The sequence below is a fragment of the Lepidochelys olivacea genome (genome assembly GCF_965140295.1).
Source record: "Lepidochelys olivacea isolate rLepOli2 genome assembly, chromosome: 1".
Taxonomy (NCBI): domain Eukaryota; kingdom Metazoa; phylum Chordata; order Testudines; family Cheloniidae; genus Lepidochelys; species Lepidochelys olivacea.
The window spans coordinates 141,508,334-141,532,324 of NC_140411.1; the positions used below are offsets into that span (position 1 = coordinate 141,508,334).

General features: G+C 43.8%; 1 protein-coding gene across 1 annotated transcript in view; it reads right to left on the minus strand.

The window, feature by feature from the left end:
* ADGRG2 (adhesion G protein-coupled receptor G2) overlaps window positions 1–23,680 on the minus strand; it is a 105,198-nt gene extending 81,518 nt beyond the window's left edge. The window contains exons 1-2 of the mRNA XM_084621839.1: window positions 23,622–23,680; window positions 2,213–2,331 (exon numbers count right to left, since the gene is read on the minus strand). Coding sequence (XP_084477965.1) covers window positions 2,213–2,330 — 118 coding nt within the window. The 5' untranslated portion in view covers window position 2,331; window positions 23,622–23,680. The remainder of the gene's footprint in view (window positions 1–2,212; window positions 2,332–23,621) is intronic.
* Window positions 23,681–23,991: the final 311 nt, after the last annotated feature.

The window sequence follows — 23,991 nt, forward strand, 5'->3', positions numbered from 1 at the left end:
TCTTGAATGACTGGGAAGTTTGAAAATAAAACTTGTTTGCTTGAAGTTACTTTTCTCCCTCCTTTTTACCCGCAGATTTATTTGTATATCTGGGGATAAATTATGCCACCTGGTGCGGTATTCTAGAAGTCAGACAGTGTTGGAAGTCCTTCTCAACCTTCCCTCCTAGTGTATATAGACAGGGAAAAGGCATAATTTGGCACCTTATATTAGGGATGAAATGAGGTATGGAAGAATGCCTAGTGCTGCTGGCAACCAAAATGGAAAAAATTCAGGGTGGTGTGAAGCTAAGGCCATTGATCGCTCCATTTACCAGGTTAGGTGCACTGGGGGGAGCACTGGCTGCAGCTGTCTGTGTAGGTGTGGGAAGTGACGCAGCTCCGCCTGCTCCTCCAAAGCTCTAGAAATATTATGTCTTTTATAGAGATAATGGTTCAAGGCACCTCCGCCTGAGTGCTTGAGTAAGAGCCATCGGGAGAACTTCAGTATGTTCAGAACTAGTCCATCATATCATTGTACCAAATTCCACCCACTGGCATAACCCAGTATAGTCAATGGTGTCACACCATTTGCTAAATATGTTTAAATTTCTAAAAACTCTGACTTCCTGGAGTGTAAATACATGACACAGCATAGGAGTCAGTTTCTAAAATTAAGCCACCATGTATTTTATATATGAAACATTTAACCTTTACCTCTAAAATTATCTATCATCGCTTTTCATCCTTAGATGTCAAAATGCTTTACAAAGGAACACAATCATCATTAGAAAAGGAAAGTGAGGCACAGAGGAGTGAAATCACTAGTCCAAGGTCAGACAGTCAGTAACAGAGCTGGGAATAAAACCCAAATCACTGGTCTCCCATGTCTATTGTACCACATACACAACAATGCTGCTTCCCTTATTTTTATTAGAAACAAAATAACTCTGTGAAGAATATCCATATTTTAGTTTTATCAAAAATGGCATAAAATTGCCAAATTCTGATACATGATTTTGTTCCATACTTTGGACCTCACCTCCTTTTTCCACGCAACACCCAACAGCCAAAGAGTGGCACAGAAACTGTTACACCACCTCCATGGTATATTACTAATAAATAAGTTGCATTTTTATTTTTCTCACCATAGCTGTCATAAATATAAAGGGAAGGGTAAACCCCTTTGAAATCCCTCCTGGCCAGGGGAAAGCTCCTCTCACCTGTAAAGGGTTAAGAAGCTAAAGGTAACCTCGCTGGCACCTGACCAAAATGACCAATGAGGAGACAAGATACTTTCAAAAGCTGGGAGGAGGGAGAGAAACAAAGGGTCTGTGGGTCTGTCTTTATGCTGCTTTTGCCAGGGATAGACCAGGAATGGAGTCTTAGAACTTTTAGTAAGTAATCTAGCTAGGTATGTGTTAGATTATGATTTCTTTAAATGGCCGAGAAAAGAATTGTGCTGAATAGAATAACTATTTCTGTTTGTGTATCTTTTTGTAACTTAAGGTTTTGCCTAGAGGGGTTCTCTATGTTTTTGAATCTAATTACCCTGTAAGATATCTACCACCCTGATTTTACAGGGGGGATTTCTTTATTTCTATTTACTTCTATTTTTATTAAAAGTCTTCTTGTAAGAAACTGAATGCTTTTTCATTGTTCTCAGATCCAAGGGTTTGGGTCTGTAGTCACCTAGGCAAATTGGTGAGGCTTTTTACCAAACCTTGTCCAGGAAGTGGGGTGCAAGGTTTTGGGAAGTATTTTGGGGGGAAGGACGCGTCCAAACAGCTCTTCCCCAGTAACCAGTATTAGTTTGGTGGTGGTAGCGGCCAGTCCAAGGACAACGGGTGGAATATTTTGTACCTTGGGGAAGTTTTGACCTAAGCTGGTAAAGATAAGCTTAGGAGGTTTTTCATGCAGGTCCCCACATCTGTACCCTAGAGTTCAGAGTGGGGGAGGAACCTTGACAATAGCTAATTATAAATTACTTATACCTGATCTTATTAACAGTAAAAGAATGTAAATGTAGAGTTAGATATTTGAAAGTACTCAGATTTGACCTAACTGCTCCCATTGATGCTATGGGAATATTACCATAGATTTCTATGGGAGTGGAATTTGGCCAATCATGACCATATGTGAAAAAAATCCAACCCATAAAATTAATGATTACATAATCTCTCTCACACACTCTCTCTATCAATGTTGGATGAGTAAGGAAAAAGATATCTTACCTATGTCCGAGGTAGCCAGAAACACGTGAAGTAAAATGATAGCTAGAGAAATCTTGAATTTCAGTAAAAGCTTCTGGACTCTGCCAGCACAGCAGTGCTGAGCTCCACAGGCAATCATCCTAGAACACACAAGGGAAAAAAAATCATTCTACAACAATGATCAGCAAAAGGACAGGATTGTGGATATTACATTAGATGATACTTCCGAGACATGGATGTAAATCTTTTGAAGTCAGCTATTTCTACCCAAATGGGGTTTATGTTCTTCCTGTGGAGGGCTTGAATGTGGAAATGACCCAAAAAATCTTGAGCATCTTTTTTTTATCCCTGCTATAACCAAAAGTTAAATTTATAGATGTGCACTTATTGCAATTAGGAGGGATTCTATTACAATTTAAAACAAAATTTCAAAGCAGTACCTTTAATACAAGTAGTATATATTTGTAAAATATATCCATTTATCTATTTATATATAATCTACACCAGATACTCTGCGACACACCAAAATTATATAATCTTCAAAAATATACCATAGCAACATGCTATTTTAGGTTGATAGGATCCCTCCTATTTGCAGAAAGTGCACATTTGTATACTTAGGTTACAGCTGAAAAATAGGCCATTGCAAGCATTCAAATTAATTAAAATATTTTATTAGCATAAAATGAATAGTCACTACAGATAAACTATGACAGACAAATGCTGGTACCAGGAGATGTAGCTTTGAACTGCTCCCATCAGTCAATGAGAGTTGCTGAGCGCTCAGCACTTTTGAAAATCAAGAAAATCTATTTAGATATTTAAAACTTTAGGCACTTGTGTTTGAAAATCTTGGCCAGTGACTTTGCAGGTACTTGCAAGAAGGTGCTGATATTTAAAGGTCTATCAGAATGTGTTATCTGGGAGGGAAAGAACAAATGTGTCCACCTTAAAAAGTGCCAACTGCACTGGAGAAGGGTTGGACCAAACAAAAGAAATGAGTGGGGGGCGGGGGGGAGAAGTGGTTGGAAAAGCATGGAAGCAATCTGTATGTATCTTGAAGTCAAATACAGAAAATACACATTGGCCCAAAATACTTTAATAAGAGAAATACAGCATGAACATCAGACAGGGCTTCCAATAGCTATACAGTAACCAGTATTTCTAGTACAAAAGAAATCCCATCATAGTTGGGAACAATAGGTTTAGGTAGATTTATTGGAATGATGAAACTAGTATATTATGCATTGTGGAGATACAGTACGCAGCCTATAATTTGGAATATCCTCACCTTCTGAAATATTCTGAAGGAAGAAATGTCCCAATATTTTTTTATCAATTGGAAGAAGTTAAGGTACTGCATATCATGGGTAATGTTGTCATGTGTGCTACAGAAATTAAACACCTCAAAGAAAGGCCCTTCAGAGGAAAACTCAGTTGAGCAAAGGATAAGAACCTAAAACTGCACAAAAAGAAATATCCCATTAGAATGGCAGTTAGCTACCATAAGTCATGAGTCTTAGGGTATGTCTACACTACGAAATTAGGTTGAATTTATAGAAGTCTGTTTTGTAGAAAGCCATTTTATATAGTTGATTGTGTGTCCCCACACAAATGCTCTAAGTGCATGTAGTCGGCGGAGTGTGTCCACAGTACCAAGGCAACCGTCGACTTCTGGAGCTTTGCACTGTGGGTGGCTATTCCACAGTTCCCGCCGCCCATTTGAATTCTGGGTAGAAATCCCAGTGCCTGATGGGGCTAAAACATTGTTGCGGGTAGTTCTGGGTACATATCGTCAGGCCCCCCATTCCTTCCCTCCCTCTGTGAAAGCAAGGGCAGACAATTGTTTCGCGCCTTTTTTCCTGAGTTACCTGTGCAGACGCCATACCACGGCAAGCATGGAGCCCACTCAGCTAACCATCACCATATGTCTCCTGGGTGCTGGCAGACGTGGTACTGCATTGCTACACAGCAGCAGTTTATTGCCTTTTGGCAGCAGTCAGTGCAGTATGACTAGTAGCCGTCATCGACGTAGTCCTGGGTGCTCTTTCAACCGGGTTCCTGGGCAAACATGGGAGTGACTCAGCCAAGTCATTTCCCTTGTTTCGTCTCGTGGCTATTGAGTCCTACTGGCAGTGCACTGTCTTTTAACCTGCAGCTAGCAGAAGATCATAGAATATCAGGGTTGGAAGGGACCTCAGGAGGTCATCTAGTCCAACCCCCTGCTCAAAAGCAGGACCAATCCCCAATTAAATTAAATGGCTAGTCATCATACTGCACCGTCTTCTGCTGAGCACCCAGATGTTGATGATGGCTAGCGGTCCTACTGCACAGTCTGCTGCCAGCAAGATCTATAAAGATAGATGAAGTGGCTCAAAACAAGAAATAGACCAGATTTGTTTTGTATTCATTTTCTCCTCCCTCGCTCCCCCTGTGAAATCAACGGCCTGCTAAACCCAGTTTTGAGTTCTATCCTTGAGGTTTTGAGTTCTATCCTTGAGGGGGCCATTCAGTTTCTCGCAAAGCCACCCCCTTCGTTGATTTTAATTCCCTGTAAGCCAACCCTGTAAGCCATGTCGTCAGTTGCCCCTCTCTCCATCAGCGCAATGGCAGACAATTGTTCCGCGCCTTTTTTCTGTGCAGACACCATACCACGGCAAGCATGGAGCCCGCTCAGATCACTTTGGCAATTAGGAGCACATTAAACACCATGTGCATTATCCAGCAGTATATGCAGCACCAGAACCTGGCAAAGCGATACCTGGCAAGTAGGCGATGTCAGCATGGTGACGTGAGTGATGAGGACATGGACACAGACTTCTCTCAAAGCCCGGGCCCTGGCAATGTGGGCATCATGGTGCTAATGGGGCAGGTTCACGTGGTGGAATGCCGATTCTGGGCTTGGGAAACAAGCACAAACTGGTGGGACCGCATAGGCTTGCAGGTCTGGGTCGATTCCCAGTGGCTGCAAAACTTTTGCATGCGTAAGGGCACTTTCATGGAACCTTGTGACTTGCTTTCCCCTGCCCTAAAGTGCAAGAATACCAAGATGAGAGCAGCCCTCACAGTACACAAGCGAGTGACGATTGTCCTCTGAAAGCTTGCAACTCCAGACAGCTACGGGTCGGTTGGGAATCAATTTGGAGTGGGCAAATCTACTGTGGGGGCTGCTGTGATGCAAGTAGCCAATGCAATCACTGAGCTGCTGCTATCAAGGGTAGTGCCTCTGAGAAATGTGTAGGTCATAGTGGATGGCTTTGCTGCAATGGGATTCCCTAACTGTGGTGGGGCAATAGACAGAATGCATATCCCTTGGGACTGGATCACCAAGGCAGCCAGTACATAAACCACAAGGGATACTTTTCAATGGCGCTGCAAGCACTGGCGGATCACAAGAGATGTTTCACCAACATCAATGTGGGATGGCCGGGAAAAGTACATGACGCTTGCAACTTCAGGAACTCTGGCCTGTATGAACAGGTGCAGCAAGGGACTTACTTTCCAGACTGGAAAATAACCATTGGGGATGTTGGAATGCCTATAGTTATCCTTGGGGACCCAGCCTACCCCTTAATGCCATGGCTCATGAAACCATACACAGGCACCCTGGACAGTAGTCAGGAGCTGTTCAACTACAGGTTGAGCAAGTACAGAATGGTGGTAGAATGTGCATTTGGATGGTTAAAAGCGCGCTGGCGCAGTTTACTGACTCGCTTAGACCTCAGCAAAACCAATATTCTCACTGTTATTACTGCTTGTTGTATGCTCCACAATATCTGTGAGAGTAAGGGGGAGACGTTTATGGCGGGATGGGAGGTTGAGGCAAATCGCCTGGCTGCTGGTTACGCACAGCCAGACACCAAGGCGGTTAGAAGAGCACAGAAGGGCACAGTGCACATCAGAGAAGCTTAGAAAACCAGTTTCATGACTGGCCAGGCTACGGTGTGAAAGTTCTGTTTGTTTCTCCTTGATGAAACCCCCCGCCCCTTGGTTCACTCTACTTCCCTGTAAGCTAACCACCTTCCCCACCTCCCTTCGATCACCACTTGCAGAGGCAATAAAGTCATTGTTGCTTCACATTCATGCATTCTTTATTCATTCATCAGACAAATAGGGGGATAACTACCAAGGTAGCCCAGGAGGGGTGGTGGTGGAGGAGGGAAGAACAAGGCCACACAGCACTTTAAAAGTTTAAAACTTTAAAACTTATTGAATGCCAGCCTTCTGTTGCTTGGGCAATCCTCTGGGGTGGAGTGGCTGGGTGGCCGGAGGCCCCCCCACCGTGTTCTTGGGTGTCTGGGTGAGGAGGCTATGGAACTTGGGGAGGAGGGTGGTTGGTTACACAGGGGCTGTAGCAGCAGTCTGTGCTCCTACTGCCTTTCCTGCAGCTCAACCATATGGTGGAGCATATTGGTTTGATCCTCCAGCAGCCTCAGCATTGAATTCTGCCTCCTCTCATCACACTGCCACCACCTTTCAGCTTCAGCCCTCTCTTCAGTCCACCACCTCTCCTCCCGGTCATTCTGTGCTTTCCTGCACTCTGACATTGTCAGCCTCCACGCATTCGTCTCTGCTCTGTCACTGTGGGAGGACAGAATGAACTCAGAGAATATTTAATCACACGTGCATTTTTTTCGCTTTCTAATCTTCGCTAGCCTCTGGGAAGGAGAAGATCCTTGAAACACATGCAGCTGGCGGAGGAAAAAAAAGGGACAGTAGTATTTAAAAAAACACATTTTATAGAACAATGGGTACACTCTTTCACGGTAAACCTTGCTGTTAACATTACATACATAGCACATGTGCTTTCGTTACAAGGTCACATTTTGCCTCCCCCCACCGCATGGCTAGCCCCTCCACCCTCCCCAAGGCTAACAGCGGGGAACATTTCTGTTCAGCCACAGGCAAACAGCCCAGCAGGAATGGGTACCTCTGAGTGTCCCCTTAAGAAAAGCACCCTATTTCAACCAGGGGACCATGAATGATATCACTCTCCTGAGGATAACACAGAGAGATAAAGAACAGATGTTGCTTGAACGCCAGCAAACATACACTGCAATGCTTTGTTCTACAATGATTCCCAACAATGTGCTACTGGCCTGGAGTGGTAAAGTGTCCTACCGTGGTGGATGGAATAAGGCTGCCCTTCCCAGAAACCTTTTGCAAAGGCTTTGGAAGTATATCCAGGAGAGCCACAAATGCCAGGGCAAATTAATCATTAAACATGCTTGCTTTTAAACCATGTGTAGTATTTTAAAAGGTACACTCACCGGAGGTCCCTTCTCTGCCTGCCGGGTCCGGGAGGCAGCCTTGGGTGGGTTCGGGGGGTACTGGCTCCAGGTCCAGGGTGTGAAACAGTTCCTGGCTGTCAGGAAAAACGGTTTCTCCACTTGCTTGCTGTGAGCTATCTACAACATCATCATCATCTTCTTTGTCCCCAAAACCTGCTTCCGAATTGCCTCCATCTCCATTGAAGGAGTCAAACAACACGGCTGGGGTAGTGGTGGCTGAACCCCCTAAAATGGCATGCAGCTCATCATAAAGCGGCATGTTTGGGGCTCTGACCCGGAGCGGTAGTTTGCCTCTCCGGTTTTCTGGTAGGCTTGCCTCAGCTCCTTAAGTTTCATGCGGCACTGCTTCGGGTCCCTGTTTTGGCCTCTGTCCTTCATGCCCTGGGAGATTTTGACAAATGTTTTGGCATTTCAAAAACTGGAATGTAGTTCTGATAGCACGGATTCCTCTCCCCATACAGCGATCAGATCCTGTACCTCCCATTCGGTCCATGCTGGAGCTCTTTTGCGATTCTGGGACTCCATCATGGTCACCTCTGCTGATGAGCTCTGCACTCACCTGCAGCTTGCCACGCTGGCCAAACAGGAAATTGAAATTCAAAAGTTTGCGGGCCTTTTCCTGTCTACCTGGCCAGTGCATCTCAGTTGAGAGTGCTGTCCAGAGCGGTCACAATGGAGCACTCTGGGATAGCTCCCGGAGACCAATACTGTCTAATTGCGTCCACGGTATCCCAAATTCGACCCAGCAAGGCCGATTTCAGCGCTAATCCCCTTGTCGGGGGTGAAGTAAGGAAATCGATTTTAAGAGCCCTTTAAGTCGGAAAAAAGGGCTTCATCGTGTGGACGGGTGCAGGGTTAAATTGATTTAATGCTGCTAAATTCGACCTCAACTCCTAGTGTAGACCAGGGCTTAGCAAGGATGAGTTGAAACTAGATAAAAAAAAGTAATTCACAAACCACGAGAATCTAAAGACAAACAAGCACCTCAGAGATTCACAGGAAATGTATGCCAAGTAAGTCTTCGGCTCACCTCTGTTACAACTTCTAAAAATAAAACTATATATTTGCATTTGATTGAACTGCAGAATTACTTTAATTGTCCCAAGACTGATTAGGAAGACCCCTGTGCTTAAATACTTTTATATATGTAACCTGGGAATGTTATCAGTTAAACTCCCAGGATCTTAGTGCCATAATATATTTCATCATTATTTATTTGGATTCATAAATAAATGAGGTACTCATCCAAAAGGTGAAGGTATACAGCCATTACCTTGAGATACACCAAATTTCCCCAGATTTTAGACTACCTCTCCCCCTAACAAAAATCAAGTTGTAAACCACTACCCCAGTTTTATAGGCAAATTCCTTCCTCTGTAAGGCAAGGGATTTACCCACAGTGATATTCTCAGACAACAAACTCATCAAATATAGATTGTACCATCAATTGGCTGTACTACTTAGCACCCAACATTTGCCTTGTGAACTTCCCTGAACCCTAGGAACGTCTGAAGGGGCATCCAAAAGATTAAAGAGCAAATTTCCTATAGTATGTCACATAGAATACTAATGCACAAGGCTCCTACCTCATCCAATTCCCTCCTTGACATTCACTCCTGATATAACACCTACGAGAAACTAGACAACTAAGATAATGTATTAAGACGTATTTAAAACCCAACCAAACACCACACTACTGTACAAATAATATTCCAATAGCTATGACTAACTACTGAAATACAATTTGTACATATGTGATTTAATAATTTGGAAACAATGTTTTCAAGTAATAAGAATACAATTAAATTTGTAGACAGAACATATATGGGTTCTGGTCTGTGCATCATAACTTTTAGAATCATTATTACTAGTAAATGACAGGTTTCAGAGTAGCAGCCATGTTAGTCTGTATCCGCAAAAAGAAAAGGAGTACTTGTGGCACCTAAGAGACTAACAAATTTATTTAAGCATAAGCTTTCGTGAGCTACAGCTCACTTCATCAGATGCATGTAGCTGTAAATGGAATTGTAAAGGTATAATTGAAGACATAATTTGGAGACAGAAGGGTTGCAGGTAATAAGTGAGGACAGAATTTGGCCTACAGTTTAGTATCTGTGATCATGTAGGAAAAGGAAAGAAGTCAGCTTGGCTCTCAGTGCCCAGGCTGAATTTGCAGAGTTGGCAGTCAGAACAGCATATTTTCATTTGTAAATGGAGGACATACGATACAGAATCACTAGACAGAAGCTTCTTGTGATGGGGGGTATAAACTCTGCACTGGTTAACCATGGATTAACAGGAGCCTGAGCTCAATTAGGCCACTGGATGGCACCTGGAGGGGTATTAAGCATAACTGGTGATCAAGCCCAGCTAATTTGGTGCTGGATCCTTATATTAAAAAAAGGAGCACAAGATAGTGGGAAAGGAAGGCCATGGAGGAGACCCAGCTTATCAGTAGAGAGGTTTCCTCTCTTAGGCTAAAGGCAGAGAGAGCCCGGGAGGCCTGGAGTCAGAACTGGTGGGTCCTGAGCCAGGAGGAAACCAGAAAGGCTGGAAACAGTGAAATGTGGGTCCAGAAGTGGCCTGTCTTGAGCTGAAAGGCAGCTGGAGGCAGTGAAGCCCAAGAGTGATGGTAAAGTCTATGGGGCATTTGGACTGAAGTTTGAGAGGTTGTAGGGAAAGAGGGAGGAACTCTGCTGTCACTCTCATGGCAGCAGGGAGTAAAGAGACCTGTAAGGAACAGGAAGGCTCCTGCAGGATGACAAGAACCCCCAGGGAAAGCCTTGGTAGGAAGAAGTCCAGGGAAGTGGCAGCAGGGACTCTGGCAGTGTGAACTTTGACTGCCTGTCCTAGAGTCTCTGGACTGGAACCCAGTGTAGAAGATGAGCCTGGATTCCCCTACCAGCCACTGTGAAGGGCATATCGTCTACTGTAAGCCCTGAGAAAAGGGCATATGGACAACTGGGCCCTGAACTGAGGACAGCAGATTGAACAGAGGGATTGGACGCTTGCTTTTGACGCACTCTGTTACCAGAAGGGGTGGGACTAAACATAACATGGCTAGAAGGATGAGTCACAAGAAGAAGCAGACCACAGTGGAGGGAGTGGGGAAGGGAGAACATATGCTATGCCACATCTAACCTGCAGTGAGCGAACTTCCCCACATTTCTTATGCACCGTTGCAGAGCCGCCCAAATGTGTTAGAGAAAACTACACTCTGTTAGTGCTGCAACAACTAGAGCTAAAGAACTCTGGAAGGATCACTACAGATATAGCTGAATATATTTAAAATACAGGTCACTGGTGTTCTGAAGTAATGACATTTAAGATGATTATCAGTATTACTTACAATGTGCTAGTTCGAATTAGAGAAGACCTTTATTAGTTATTGCCTTATTTGGTGCAATAGTGCCATCCACAGCTTTTTCCAAACCATGTGCCATATTGTGCCAGCACTTTTTAAACAGAATAGCGATTTTCTAAAGAGGTTTTGCTTTTTTGATAAAAGTACTTTTTGAGTGGGTTTAAGATCAATTCGATCTCTCTAGATGAAACAGATGGTATTTACTATGAATATTACTGTCCTGCACCGTATTGTATTCTTTGTGAAACTGAATTTTAAAAGTCCCATAAAGCCTTCACAGTTTTTTTTTAATACAACTGTAGGCAAATGAAATATGAAAACCTTAAACCAGTAAGTGTTTCTCTCTTTCGTACTCTTTACGCTTTAAAAAATAAATTACTGGGATTTTGTTATACTATGTCCAGCTTTATCCAGAACAACTTTTCACCATTTAAAATAATTTCAAACACTTGAAATTCAGACATTCTTAATGGTCACTCATTCATACCTGTTGTCTACTGTTGCACTTTACTCTCTTTTGTTCTAATCCTGCATCAGTTACTTAGAGAGAGCCCCATGAAAGACCTTTGGTTTTAATACAAATATTTTCCTACATTACAGAATTATTTAAAAACTCCATGCAGTATTTTGCATACCTTAAAATAGCATTACTGTAATGTTAAAGTTTGTAGCTCCCTCTAGCAAACAATCCTAATACAAATTGTGTTAATCTAATATTTTTATTTTTTCTGTTTTAATTATTCTAATTTTTGTTAGCTTTTATTTAAAGTTAAAAACATAATTGGAGCAAAAAGAGGCCACATGAAAACAATCTTATTAACTCAACACAGTTTTAAAATAAAAGCAGAACATTAGCAGTGATATGAAAAGGATCTGGAGTGAAATCCTGGCTCCACTGAAGTCACTGCAGCCAGGATTTCACATTTATAACCATACTATACTTCAGTATGTCTCCAAAAGATCACTCACATATAGACATATTTAGCACTTTCTTATTCTTCTGGAGTCATATTGCAATTTGATATGTTTTCTTTGTTGAAGTTGAAAGTGTTGGAATAGTAAGCCTTTTCTGTTACAGGCTGTCTGTCACAAAAATGCATTATGCCAGCTGCAAGAAGTAGGTAAGGAGCAAGACACAGGAAGGATGGCTGGGACTGCGCAGGTATGTATCTCTCTCTCTCTCCGTGCTTCCCATTGCTTTCTCCAGGATAAGAATAAGACTATCAACTTCTTCCATCAGCTGCGCTCCCTTATTTTCCAGATTGGCATCAGAAAGTAGTAAAGCTTCTAGTTTATTTTTAAATATTGGCTGAAGTAAGAGAGATGTAATGGGGAGGATGCTTATGTTGGAAAGTCTTATGTCACTGCAAAATCTGGCACGTGCACCATCCACTGACTTAACAGCAGAAATAACACCATCCTTTAAAAAATGTTGTCCTAAGTTTGCGTGGGAGGCAGTCAGTTTTTTTCCAGTAAAAGAAAGTGATCGATGCATCAGCGGTTGATTTAGCGGGTCTAGTGAAGTCCCACTAAATCAACTGCAGATGGCACTCTCCTGTTGACACCTGTACTTCACCGGATCGAGAAAAGTAGGGGGAGTCAATGGGAGAGTGTCTCCCGTCAACACTGCATAGTGTGGACCCCATGGTAAGTAGATCTAAGCTACGTCGATTTGAGTTATGCTATTCACGTAGCTCAAAGTGCGTAGCTTAGATCGAATTTCCCCTGTAGTGTAGACAAGACCTAAGACTGTAAACTGAGACATACAAGTAGTCTGTAAAAATCAGTTATCTTCTAATAAAATACCACCTTTTTCTTTGGCTGCTACAGGTGTTTGTATGTCCCTGAATGTGTGTTTCAGCTAGTCTATCCAACATGTAATAAGTAAAGCTTAATTGAATTATTTCCTGTTTCATAGAATCATAGAATATCAGGGTTAGAAGGGACCTCAGGAGGTCATCTAGTCCAACCCCCTGCTCAAAGCAGGACCGATCCCCAACTAAATCATCCCAGCCAGGGCTTTGTCAAGTCTGACCTTAAAAATATCTAAGGTCGGAGATTCCACCACCTCCCTAGGTAACGCATTCCAGTGTTTCACCACCCTCCTAGTGAAAAAGTTTTTCCTAATATCCAACCTAAACCTCCCTCACTGCAACTTGAGACCATTACTCCTTGTTCTGTCATCGGCTACCACTGAGAACAGTCTAGATCCATCCTCTTTGGAACCCCCTTTCAGGTAGTTGAAAGCAGCTATCAAATCCCCCCTCATTCTTCTCTTCTGCAGACTAAACAGTTCCCTCAGCCTCTCCTCATAAGTCATGTGTTCCAGTCTCCTAATCATTTTTGTTGCCCTCCGCTGGACTCTTTCCAATTTTTCCACATTCTTCTTGTAGTGTGGGCCCAAAACTGGACACAGTACTCCAGATGAGGCCTCACCAATGTCCAGTAGAGGGGAACGATCACGTCCCGTGATCTGCTGGCAATGCCCCTACTTATACATCCCAAAATGCCATTGGCCTTCTTGGCAACAAGGGCACACTGTTGACTCATATCCAGCTTCTCGTCCACTGTAACCCCTACGTCCTTGTCTGCAGAACTGCTGCCGAGCCATTTGGTCCCTAGTCTGTAGCGGTGCATGGGATTCTTCCATCCTAAGTGCAGGACTCTGCACTTGTCCTTGTTGAACCTCATCAGATTTCTTTTGGCCCAATCCTCTAATTTGTCTAGGGCCCTCTGTATCCTATCCCTACCCTCCAGCGTATCTACCTCTCCTCCCAGTTTAGTGTCATCTGCAAACTTGCTGAGGGTGCAATCCACACCATCCTCCAGATCGTTTATGAAGATATTGAACAAAACCGGCCCCAGGATCGACCCTTGGGGTACTCCACTTGATACCAGCTGCCAACTAGACACGGAGCCATTGATCACTACCCGTTGAGCCCGACAATCTAGCCAACTTTCTATCCACCTTATAGTCCATTCATCCAGCCCATACTTCTTTAACTTGCTGACAAGAATAGTGTGGGAGAAAGTGTCAAAAGCTTTGCTAAAGTCAAGGAACAACACGTCCACCACTTTCCCCTCATCCACAGAGCCAGTTATCTCGTCATAGAAGGCAATTAGATTAGTCAGGCATGACTTGCCCTTGGTGAGTCCATGCTGACTGTTCCTGATCCCTTTCCTCTCCTCTAAGTGCTTCAGAATTGATTCCTTGAGGACCTGCTCCATGATTTTTCCAGGGACTGAGGTGAGGCTGATTGGCCTGTAGTTCCCAGGATCCTCCTTCTTTCCCTTTTTAAAGAGAGGCACTACATTAGTCTTTTTCCAGTCATCCGGGACTTCCCCCGATCACCATGAGTTTTCAAAGATAATGGCCAATGGCTCTGCAATCACATCCGCCAACTCCTTTAGCACTCTCAGATCAATTTGTCTAGAAGTACAAAGTATTTTTCTTCACTTTTAAGCTTTTGTAGGCCTTTTGTGAATGGCTAAAAGTGATGCAAGTAATATTTAATACTTCAAAAGATGTTTAATACTTCATTTTTAAGAAAGCTATATCCTAACACCTAACAGCAGCTCAAAGTGAGCAAAATGTTGTACGTACAGCACAGCAAACTGTCTCAAAACATTGGCTTAACTGCTAGTGGTAATCAGGGGGAAAACCTTGGGAGGGAATCTATATTTGACTTATTCTAGGTTATTGGTATTGGATGGTCTCTTACAAATGCAAAGAAGCCAAGCACAGTGGGCCAAGTTCTGCCTGAGTTACACCCATGTAACTGTGTTAAAGTTTGAGACATGGCATAAACAAACTCATATAAAATTCATATGTGCAGTTCATGAGTGTAATAGCCTACTGGGTGTTTTTCCAATAAGCATCTACTCAGTGACTAAGACTCTTGTGAACCTAAACTTAGTGTCAAGCTGAGTGACTGGTGTCAGACACAATAAAAAAAATAATCAAACACAAAGGCTGTTTCGTTTGAATCCAAAAGACTGTACATTCAGCCTTAACTTTTGTATTTCCTGACTTTGGGAGCATGTAAATCTTAACCTTAATATGGAACTAATGTAAGACTTTGCATTATTTTAACTTAATTTACATAATACTAGAAGTGAAGATAGTGCTTTTCCAGAGACAAAGACCCCAATTCTGAGTTCCTGAATTCTTGCATTCAGTATAGAAATGGGGGAGTTTATAGCCTTAAGTCACCTTTGTGTCTCCTTTTTATTCCAAGGCCATTCTGGAAATAGTTGTCTATAGTAAGTGAGAGCAGCCTCAGTCTCTCCTTTTCCCCCTACCTTGCATACCCCATATGCTGGGGAATAAGAGAGGGGACATTTTACAGCTGTTTCACAAGATCTACACTGACCAAGAAATCACCTTACACATAAGGTATCCCCCAGAGAGAGATCTGTTAAGAGTCCTTAAGACTGGATCAACATAAAAGCCTTAAGGCAACATATAACTGGGGCCATGGTCTCTGCTTCAAGGAGTTTACAAGCTAAATAGACAAAATATGGATGGAGGAGGAGGAAGGGTTGCAATAAGCAGCAAAGTAGCTATGTTTGCTTATGTCTCAGTGCCTCAGGGGTTGGACGTTGTTAAACTCTAAGTAGTGCTATAGGTTTCATGAAAAGTGTGAAGGCATGGCAGACAAAGTTAGGATGGAAATTCCAAACATATAGGGCCTCATGCAAGTTGTCAAGGAGGTAAGTGAAAGATGGAGACTAGGGAAGCACTTAGGCATGTATTCTGAGTTCAGTAGAAGGGACAAGAGAGGAAGTGGCAAGTGAGAAAAGCAAAGTTTTACAAAGCCTTGAAATTCAGCTACAGGGCTTGAATTTGATGTGGATGGCAAGAGGAACCATTAAGGGCATGTCTATACTGCAGTGGGGAGTAAGCACCTTGCCCAGGTAGACAGACTCATGCTAGCAGGACTTGAGCTATCATGCCAAAAATAGCAGTCTGGATGCTATGGCTCAGGCTGAAGTTCAGGCTCCCAAGCCCACCTGACCACCAAGGCCTTCGGGCCTAAGCCACAATGTCCATGCTGCTATTTTTAGTTAACTAGCTCAAGCCCCACTAGCATGAGTTTCTCTACCCAGGCTGGGAGGCTCGCTCCCGGATGCCCCGTAGACATACCCTAAGAGGTTTTGAAGATGGAGATGTACACAGCCAGAATAGTGAGCAAGGCAGATATTTTCACAGCACTTCAGTCTCTCCAAGATGGTGAGAGCCACGGATGCCAGAGAGACGAATGCTTAATTTACACTTCTTGGCCTTCTCCTGAAAACTTACGCTTAAACTTCCTCCATCTTCCTGTGTTTGTGCACGTATGCAAGTAGTGAAATAGTCTCCCCCACTCTCTTTTCCATGCTCACCCGGCTCATACAGCAGCAGAAGTAGAAGCAAAGAAAGCAAAATGATGTGATTTCATCCTATACATCACTTTATGAATTCAGCAGGTCTTTTATCTCCCATCCTTGCAGCTGTTGGCATTCCTTAGGAGCTGCAAGGTGCAATATTTAACAGACTTTAAAAAAAAATCAAAGTTCACTTTTATTGTAGCCCAATGGCCAAATGAAAGGTAAGCACAGAAGCTAATGCCTCTTCATTTTGAGGGAGTGATTCACTCTCTTCATATAGCTTTGATCTGAAATGACAGGGGGAGCATGGCCTAAGCAACATGTTGCACTGGGAACTACTCTAACTTTAGTGCATGTGCCGTTGAAGGGGCAGACACATGCTGCCTCTCCTGCACCAAATGCTGTCTCAGCAGAGCTCCTGGCAGCACATAGTGCTGTTCCTGGCTGGTGCAGTATGTGGCGCACGGAGAGCTCCCTTACAAGGAGAGTTTAACTGGATATTAAATTGTATTCTACTGTTCAACCCCCAAGTGGTGCTGTGTATAATATACTTAAGCTCACCACAGCCATTCTTGGCAGTGTATTAAAAGATATTAATAGGGAATGCATCTGGTGTATCTCTCTGGGAAGGAAACTCTGTAGCCAGTTCATATTACAGTACAGAAGCCTGACCGGCTAGTAGCAGCCCCGCAAAACTAGGGTGTACAAGGAGTACATGACAGAGAGGCTCCACAAAAAGCTGTCTGAGAAAGGGAGGGGCAAAGGTCAGGTCAAACCAGGAGTTGAGGTTGGGCTAATATAACTGAGTTAAGCTAAATCAATATTAGCAACTTTTAAAATCAGTCTGAGTGTCCACACAAGAAGATTAGGCTAGTTTAACTAACTCAATTTAGAACAGTGGTTCTCAACCAGAGGTACGCAAATCCCTGCAGGTACACAGCGGTCTTCCAGGGTTACATCAACTCATCAAGATATATGCCTAGTTTTACAACAGGCTACACAAAAAGCAATAGTGAAGTTAGTACAAACTAAAATTTCATACAACGTGTTTATACTGCTCTATATACTATACATGAAATGTAAGTAAAATATTTATATTCCAATTAATTTATTTTATAATTATATGGTACTAATGAGAAAGTAAGCAATTTTTCAGTGATAGTGTGCTATGACACTTTTGTATTCTTATGTCTGATTTTGTAAGCAAGTACTTTTTAAGTGAGGTGAAACTTGAGGTACACAAGACAAATCAGACTCCTGAAAGGGGAACAATAGTCTGGAAAGGTTGAGAGCCACTGATTTAGAAAACAATTTAGCTAAATCCAATTCAATTTCTGTGTGTAGACCAGGCATAAGTGTCAACTTGGCAAACTCAGTCTGGAATTTTACACTCAATCTGGGTTCTTTCCTTCTTGCTCATCATCAACAGTTAAAGTGATGAGTTTCCTCAGTAATGAGTCACACTGAGGAAAGTACTGACTTAGTTTAACATGAATATAATCTCACTTTTTCCTTTCATTGTGAAAAAGATGGTGTATGCACAGAATAACTGTTGTAATGACAGAACAAAAACTCAAAAATCTCAAACATAATGGGCCAGGTTTATTCTTAACTCCACTGAAATCAACAATAACACTTGGAATTAATTTAGTGCAAAATGTACATGGAACAATCCAAAGGTTGGAAGACAAATTAAACTGGAGAATTTGGCAATAGCCATAATCCAGCATGCCCAGAAGTCTCAAATCCAGGCAGAGAGCCAACCTAAACTATTTTCAGTACAAACATGGGGTTTTTGAATATTTAAAATATCCATAGATACCAGTAACCAGGTTTTGTTTTTAATGAGTCCACAATAATATGTTCCTAATCAGTATATATACATTATTCAATTTTCCTGGTACATGCAGTCTGTGCTGCTCCTAAACACTCATGTTTGATCTTGTGTGACAACTTCAGGTTCGCCCATCATAACATATTGCAGGATTGCTTCTTCAATGAATATCCTCTACAGAACTCTATAAATGAGAACACGTCTAATGCTACATTTGTGGTTAGCATTTTGGTGACTAAAAAATTAACTAAAATGATCTCATTCTAATTTTACTAATATAAATATTAAGTACAAATTCTAGTAACTTCTTCTAAAGGCCATGAAGTAAATAAGTATTTTAACTTAATCAGACTTCTCCAGAACTCTAGTATGTTTTTTTTCCCATCTACTCTTTCATCTACATGTGGTTTGCTGTCTCTTTTCTTCAAAAACATATTTTTTAAGTTACAAAATGATCCCAACTACTGTGATAGGATTTTTTTTCTGTAATAGTCAGTAGGCTGCAATTGAACAGTTGTCTCTGAAAACACAAGAGGATCATAAGAGCAGAAACGATGACCACCACTTTAATAAGGTGCTATTTTGAGTCCCACTTGTTGAAACAAAGAGTGAACAACAATGGCACAACACCACAGAGTTGCTCATATACCAGATACCTGAACTGTCTGTGTAGTTACAGCTCATATAACCATTAAGATGTATGGAAAAGCTTGAAGTGGGGACTAAAACAAACACATGAAAAGTCCAATATCTCTCAACCTTTTAAATGCCTACAAATTGTAGATACAGTGACTGAAAAACTTGGTCCTGATCCCACAGTCCTGATGCAGATTACACTCACATGAAGTCCTGCAGAATTTCAGAATTGGATCCTTAGTTTACATTTGGAGGCAAAGTCTGATCAGCCGCTCACATGAGTGGTACTGCTCATGAGCACGGAGAACAGGATTTGTCCCTTGGTCTTTGCACAAAGGGTATAATCAATCCTGTATTCCTTGAGCACCCAGAATTTAAATTTACTTCAAATTGTTGTAGATTGTCTTTCTCATCAACAGAAGTTGGTCCAATAAAAGATATTCTTTTACCCACCTTGTCTCTAATTTACTCTGAAGGAATTTCTGGTATATAAGAAATGCAGGCCTGATTCCCAAATGAGTAGCATTAATACACAATTTCATATAAAACATTTATTATTTTTATATTTTATAAAAATAAATCTCTTGATGTGTACACAACATTGATTTTACAAAATAAGCAATATTTTTGAGTTCATGTGTTTGAGATAAGAGCAAAACCCTTAGACATATTTCTATACATTAAAATTATTGATTAGGATTTTGCCCTTCAAATACATTCTGGTCTAGCTTTTAGCTGAAAATACAACATTCATAACTCAAATATGGTGTTTAATATTAAAAGCACCATATTTGTGGAGGCTGCTACTCATGTCTCATACTGAGAGCTAAAACTGTCAGAACTTCTTCCTATATTTCCTCTCATGCCATTCTGTTCTTAGCCGGGCAAAATTACTACTGCATTCAAGGGGAGTTCTGCCTATAAACCCCTATCCCCCATAATATACGTGGCATAAATGAAGCTAATTAATTTAAGAGTGGGAATTGAGTCCCTTCTTCATTCCACTCACCCAACTAGAGCCACATATATTGAGGTATTAAATACTAAATCCTGAAATTCAATTTGGAATGTACTAAGGAGGAAAAATTTGCTAACAGGTTCCATCTGACCTATAGAAATCCAGTTAAAATATTAATATTAGAATCTAACTGCCACTTCATGTATGTGAAAAGATTTTATTGGCTCCAATTCACATCTAAGAAAACTTGATTTACACATTATTTATAATATATGCCATCTCTCAAATGTTTCACTCTTTAAACTATTTTCAGCCATAAATTACAATATGTGTACTTTCTTAGCAATGTTTAATATTTTAATGATAACATGTCAAAGTTAGCTGTTTCTGTTCTTTGGTTTAATTCAATGACTGTTTCCAACTCTTTATTGACAAAAAATTTTAAACAAACAAAAACACCACCAGTGTCACCTTGCATAGGACAAAACCCTGCATACCTTACTCATGCAAATATTTCCAGTGATGACATTAAAAACAAAAGGAAGGCAAGCAGGATTTGGCCCATAATTTTAGGGTATAAAAACAGTAAAGGGAATCTGAGCGGATCTGGCACCTTAAGAATATACAAGATGTTTAGTGTTCTTTGCACAAATCAAAACAACATCCCCACACATACAGCAGCCAGCAACTTGAAACAATGAATGTAAAACTGTGCACTATAAAAAGAGTTAAAGAAAAATATTGTATATAAAAACCATTTATAAATAGTCTCTAAATGATGAAAAAGATACACATTTTCTTTTAATTCAGTGTAACAAAATGACAAAGTCAGAGAAATGCAGTGATGTTGTAGTCGTGTTAGTCCAAGGATATTAGGGAGACAAGGTGTGTGAGGTAATATCTTTCATTGGATGAACTTCTGCTGGTGAAAGAGACAAGCTTTTGAGCATACATAAAGCTCTTCTTCAGGACCTGTGTAAGTTTGAAAGCTTGTACTTTGCCCACCTTTTCTCTCTAAACTCAGGGAAAGATGGTTTCAGTAATTAGCATGCACATCATTCCTCATGAAAGGCAATATAAGAGGTTTGGCTGCAATATATACAGTTTCAAATTTTTACTCCTGGGGGAATTCTGCGCCACTGTGCATGTGCAGAATTTATGTCACCCATAGATTTCTTTGCTTCACAGCAAAAAAATTACTTTCTGATGGGAAAGCAAAGGGAAGCCACAAGAGTGGTCATGCAACCCGCCCCAGCAGTATGTTTTGGGGGCCCAGGGCAGATGGCAGAGAGATAAATCACTGTGGGGCAGTAGGCGGGACTGGGGAAGACCTAGCTGGTGGCTCCTACCCTGCGCCAGGCTCAGCTGCTAGTCCCATCTGGACTGAGAGGATGGGACTTCCTCTTTCTTTGCATGAGACAGCTGAAGGAAGCTCTGCAAAGTCCCCCACCCCCGCCTCTTTCTGCACCCCTCGCTCCTCAGCTGCAGGGGGAGTTATCCCTGTACAGGGAGCTGCTCCCCCATCCATACAACCCCCATGCATCCAGACCTCCTCATACCCAGACCCTCTTGCCAAGCCTCATGACCCCACTCAGAACTCCCCCCCCCACCATCAGCCCCACTCCTGCTGCACCTGGACCACCCCGACAAGCCACCTGCACCTGGATCCCCACCCCACCAAGCCCCAACCAGCTGCAGCTGGACCCCCCACTGAGCCCCTTACACCCATGCCCTACCGCCAAGCTCTTTCTTCCCCACACCCAGACCCTCCAGCCTGCTGAGCCCCAACCTTCACCTGATCCCTCCTACAGAGTGCCATTTTCACTGCACCCAGAACCCCTCAACAAGCCCCCCCACACACACACACACCTGGATCCCCCAATGAGCCACCCATACCCAGATTGCCCCACATGAATCCTCTCAACCCACACCTGGATCCCCACACACTAAGCCCCTCCACACTTGGATCCTGCCTTGCTGAGCCTGCCTCCCCACATCTGGTGCACCTGCACAGAGGGGCAGGGCCCAGGGGTGTTTCTGGGGCAGGCCCGGTCCTTGCGCTATGTCAGGATTGGGTACAGCCTTACCGCTGAATCCATATCCGGGGTGTGGGGGAGCTGCCCAGTGATCGCCCACCTCTGTGCAGCCGCGGGCTCCCCAGGCTGGAGCCTCCACATTTATTTGACAAATAAAATTTGCAGAATTTTAAAATATTGTGCAGGAAATTTTTATTTTTTGGCACAGAATGCCCTCAGGAGTATCAAATGACTTACCATACACAGATGACTTTCAAAATATCTTGTTTAAAATGCATCTGTTTCATGATTTTGGTTTCAGAATGTAACATGAAAAGATAAGCAATAACAAATACTGGGCTAAATTCAGCTCTCGGTTACACCCATTTACCCCATAGAAAAAAAATGTGTAACCGAGAGCAAAATTGGCCTACTGTGATTAATACAGAAACATGGCCATGATGCAGGTATTAAAAAGTATGATCTATCCAAACATTAAAAACCTGTCAGTCAAAACATTAGAGAAATAAGGTATTCTCTATTGCAGAGGTTCTCAACCTTTCTCTTTCTGAGCCGTCCCTCCCGCCTCCCCGATACATGCTATAAAAACTCCATGGCCCACTTGTGTCACAACTGGTTGTCTGCATATAAAAGCCAGGACCAGTGTTAGGGGGTAGCAAGTAGGGTAACTGCCTGGGGCCCCATGCCACAGGGGCCCCTGCAAAGCTAAGTTGCTCAGGCTTTGGCTTCAGCCCCAAGCGGCGGGGCTCAGGGCCCTAGGCTTCAGCCCCATGTGGTGTGACTTCAGCTTTCTGCCTTGGGCCCCAAAGAGTCTAACGCTGGCTCTGCTTGGTGGACTTCCTGAAACCGGGGGCCCTGGACCGCTGGTTGAGAACCACTGCTCTATTGTGTAACGCACTGGCTATTTCTGAGAAGTTAATCATTTTATCACTCTTGATTAGACAGAAAGAACCCCTTGCAGCAGTGCCTCTCAAACATACCCAATTACATGGGGAGCCACTCATTTCAAACCAATATTGATGTCGACATCATAATGAAACTTGCTGCCATCTCACTGCTTATTCCTGATATCAGAAACACAACCCCAGAACAGTGGCTAAACAAAAGGTGACAGACACTGGGCCAAGTCCTGGTCCCACTGAAGGCATGGGCAAGACATTGTCCGCACTTACACTTGTGCCACCCCACTGAACTCATGTAGATCAATGGCCCCACACTTTCCACCTTTGCTATTTCGATTGCCTCTTCTTATGGGCGGGTCAGTGGCATATTTTAAAGCTGGGTCCTTGGCAGGTTGAGAGCTGTGTTTACACCTGTGAGCCCTATTTCGTAGCAGACTTTCTTTTCCCAGGGCCAGATCCTGGGGCTCTTACTTAGTTTCTCCTCCTTTAGCCTGGCAAAAGTCACATTTCCCAGACAACGGGTGAGGAGAAAGCTGAGGAGGCGCCTTGTGCTTTGGCTCCCACGATAACAATCAGGCTCCTTCCCAGCTCAAGTGAAGAGGTGTACAGTACATGCCGCCTGCTCCCCGCGGGAAGGGGCTGCGCATCATCCCCGTTCACCTAGGAGCCGGGCTGCTAAACAAGATCCCCCGCCGCAGCCCGGCCAGCCCCAGACACACCGCGCCAGCCTCCTGCCCTTGCAAACACCAGCCTGAGCGGGCAACTTCCCCCCAGGTACCTCTCCGCTCCCCACCCAGCGGGACCCGCTTCCCCCCACCTGCCCTGCCAGAAGACGGGGCAAGACGGGCCGGTGGGGAGGAAGCCAGGTCCCTTCATCCCCAGCGAGTCCCCAACTCGCTCACCTCAGCCCAGCCGCTCGGGGCGGACCGCGGCGGGAGACTCCCAACTTCGCAGCCCTTGGACAGCCCGTAAGTGAACGTGCAAAGGAGACCGCGCGTCTGTGCCCCTCCGGCCGCCCCCCAGAGCCAGGGGCACTCACCTGGCCCGGCCGGCGGGGGAGCGCTGCTCTGCTCGCCGCGGCCGCCCTGCTGCCGGGGCCGCTTCTGAGCCAGGGGCGGCGCGCGGCGTGGCCAGTCCCGGCCGCTGGAGCAGCCGCCGCCTGTGGGAGGAGGCGGCGGCGGCGGCGGGAGGAGGAAACCCAGCAGCGAGGCGCCAGATGCTGCGGCGGTGGCCGCGGGTGCCCTCGGGGCGCTGCTCTTCGGGCCGCTGCTCTCGCAGGCGGCGCAGTCCCCGCGCGTCCCGCCGCAGGGCGCGCCCCTGCTGCCCTGACCCCCGGCGGCGTCCCACCCCCCTGGCCCGGCAGGGCTGGTGTTTCTGCCCCCAGAGCAGCGGGGCCGCCTCTCGCAGAG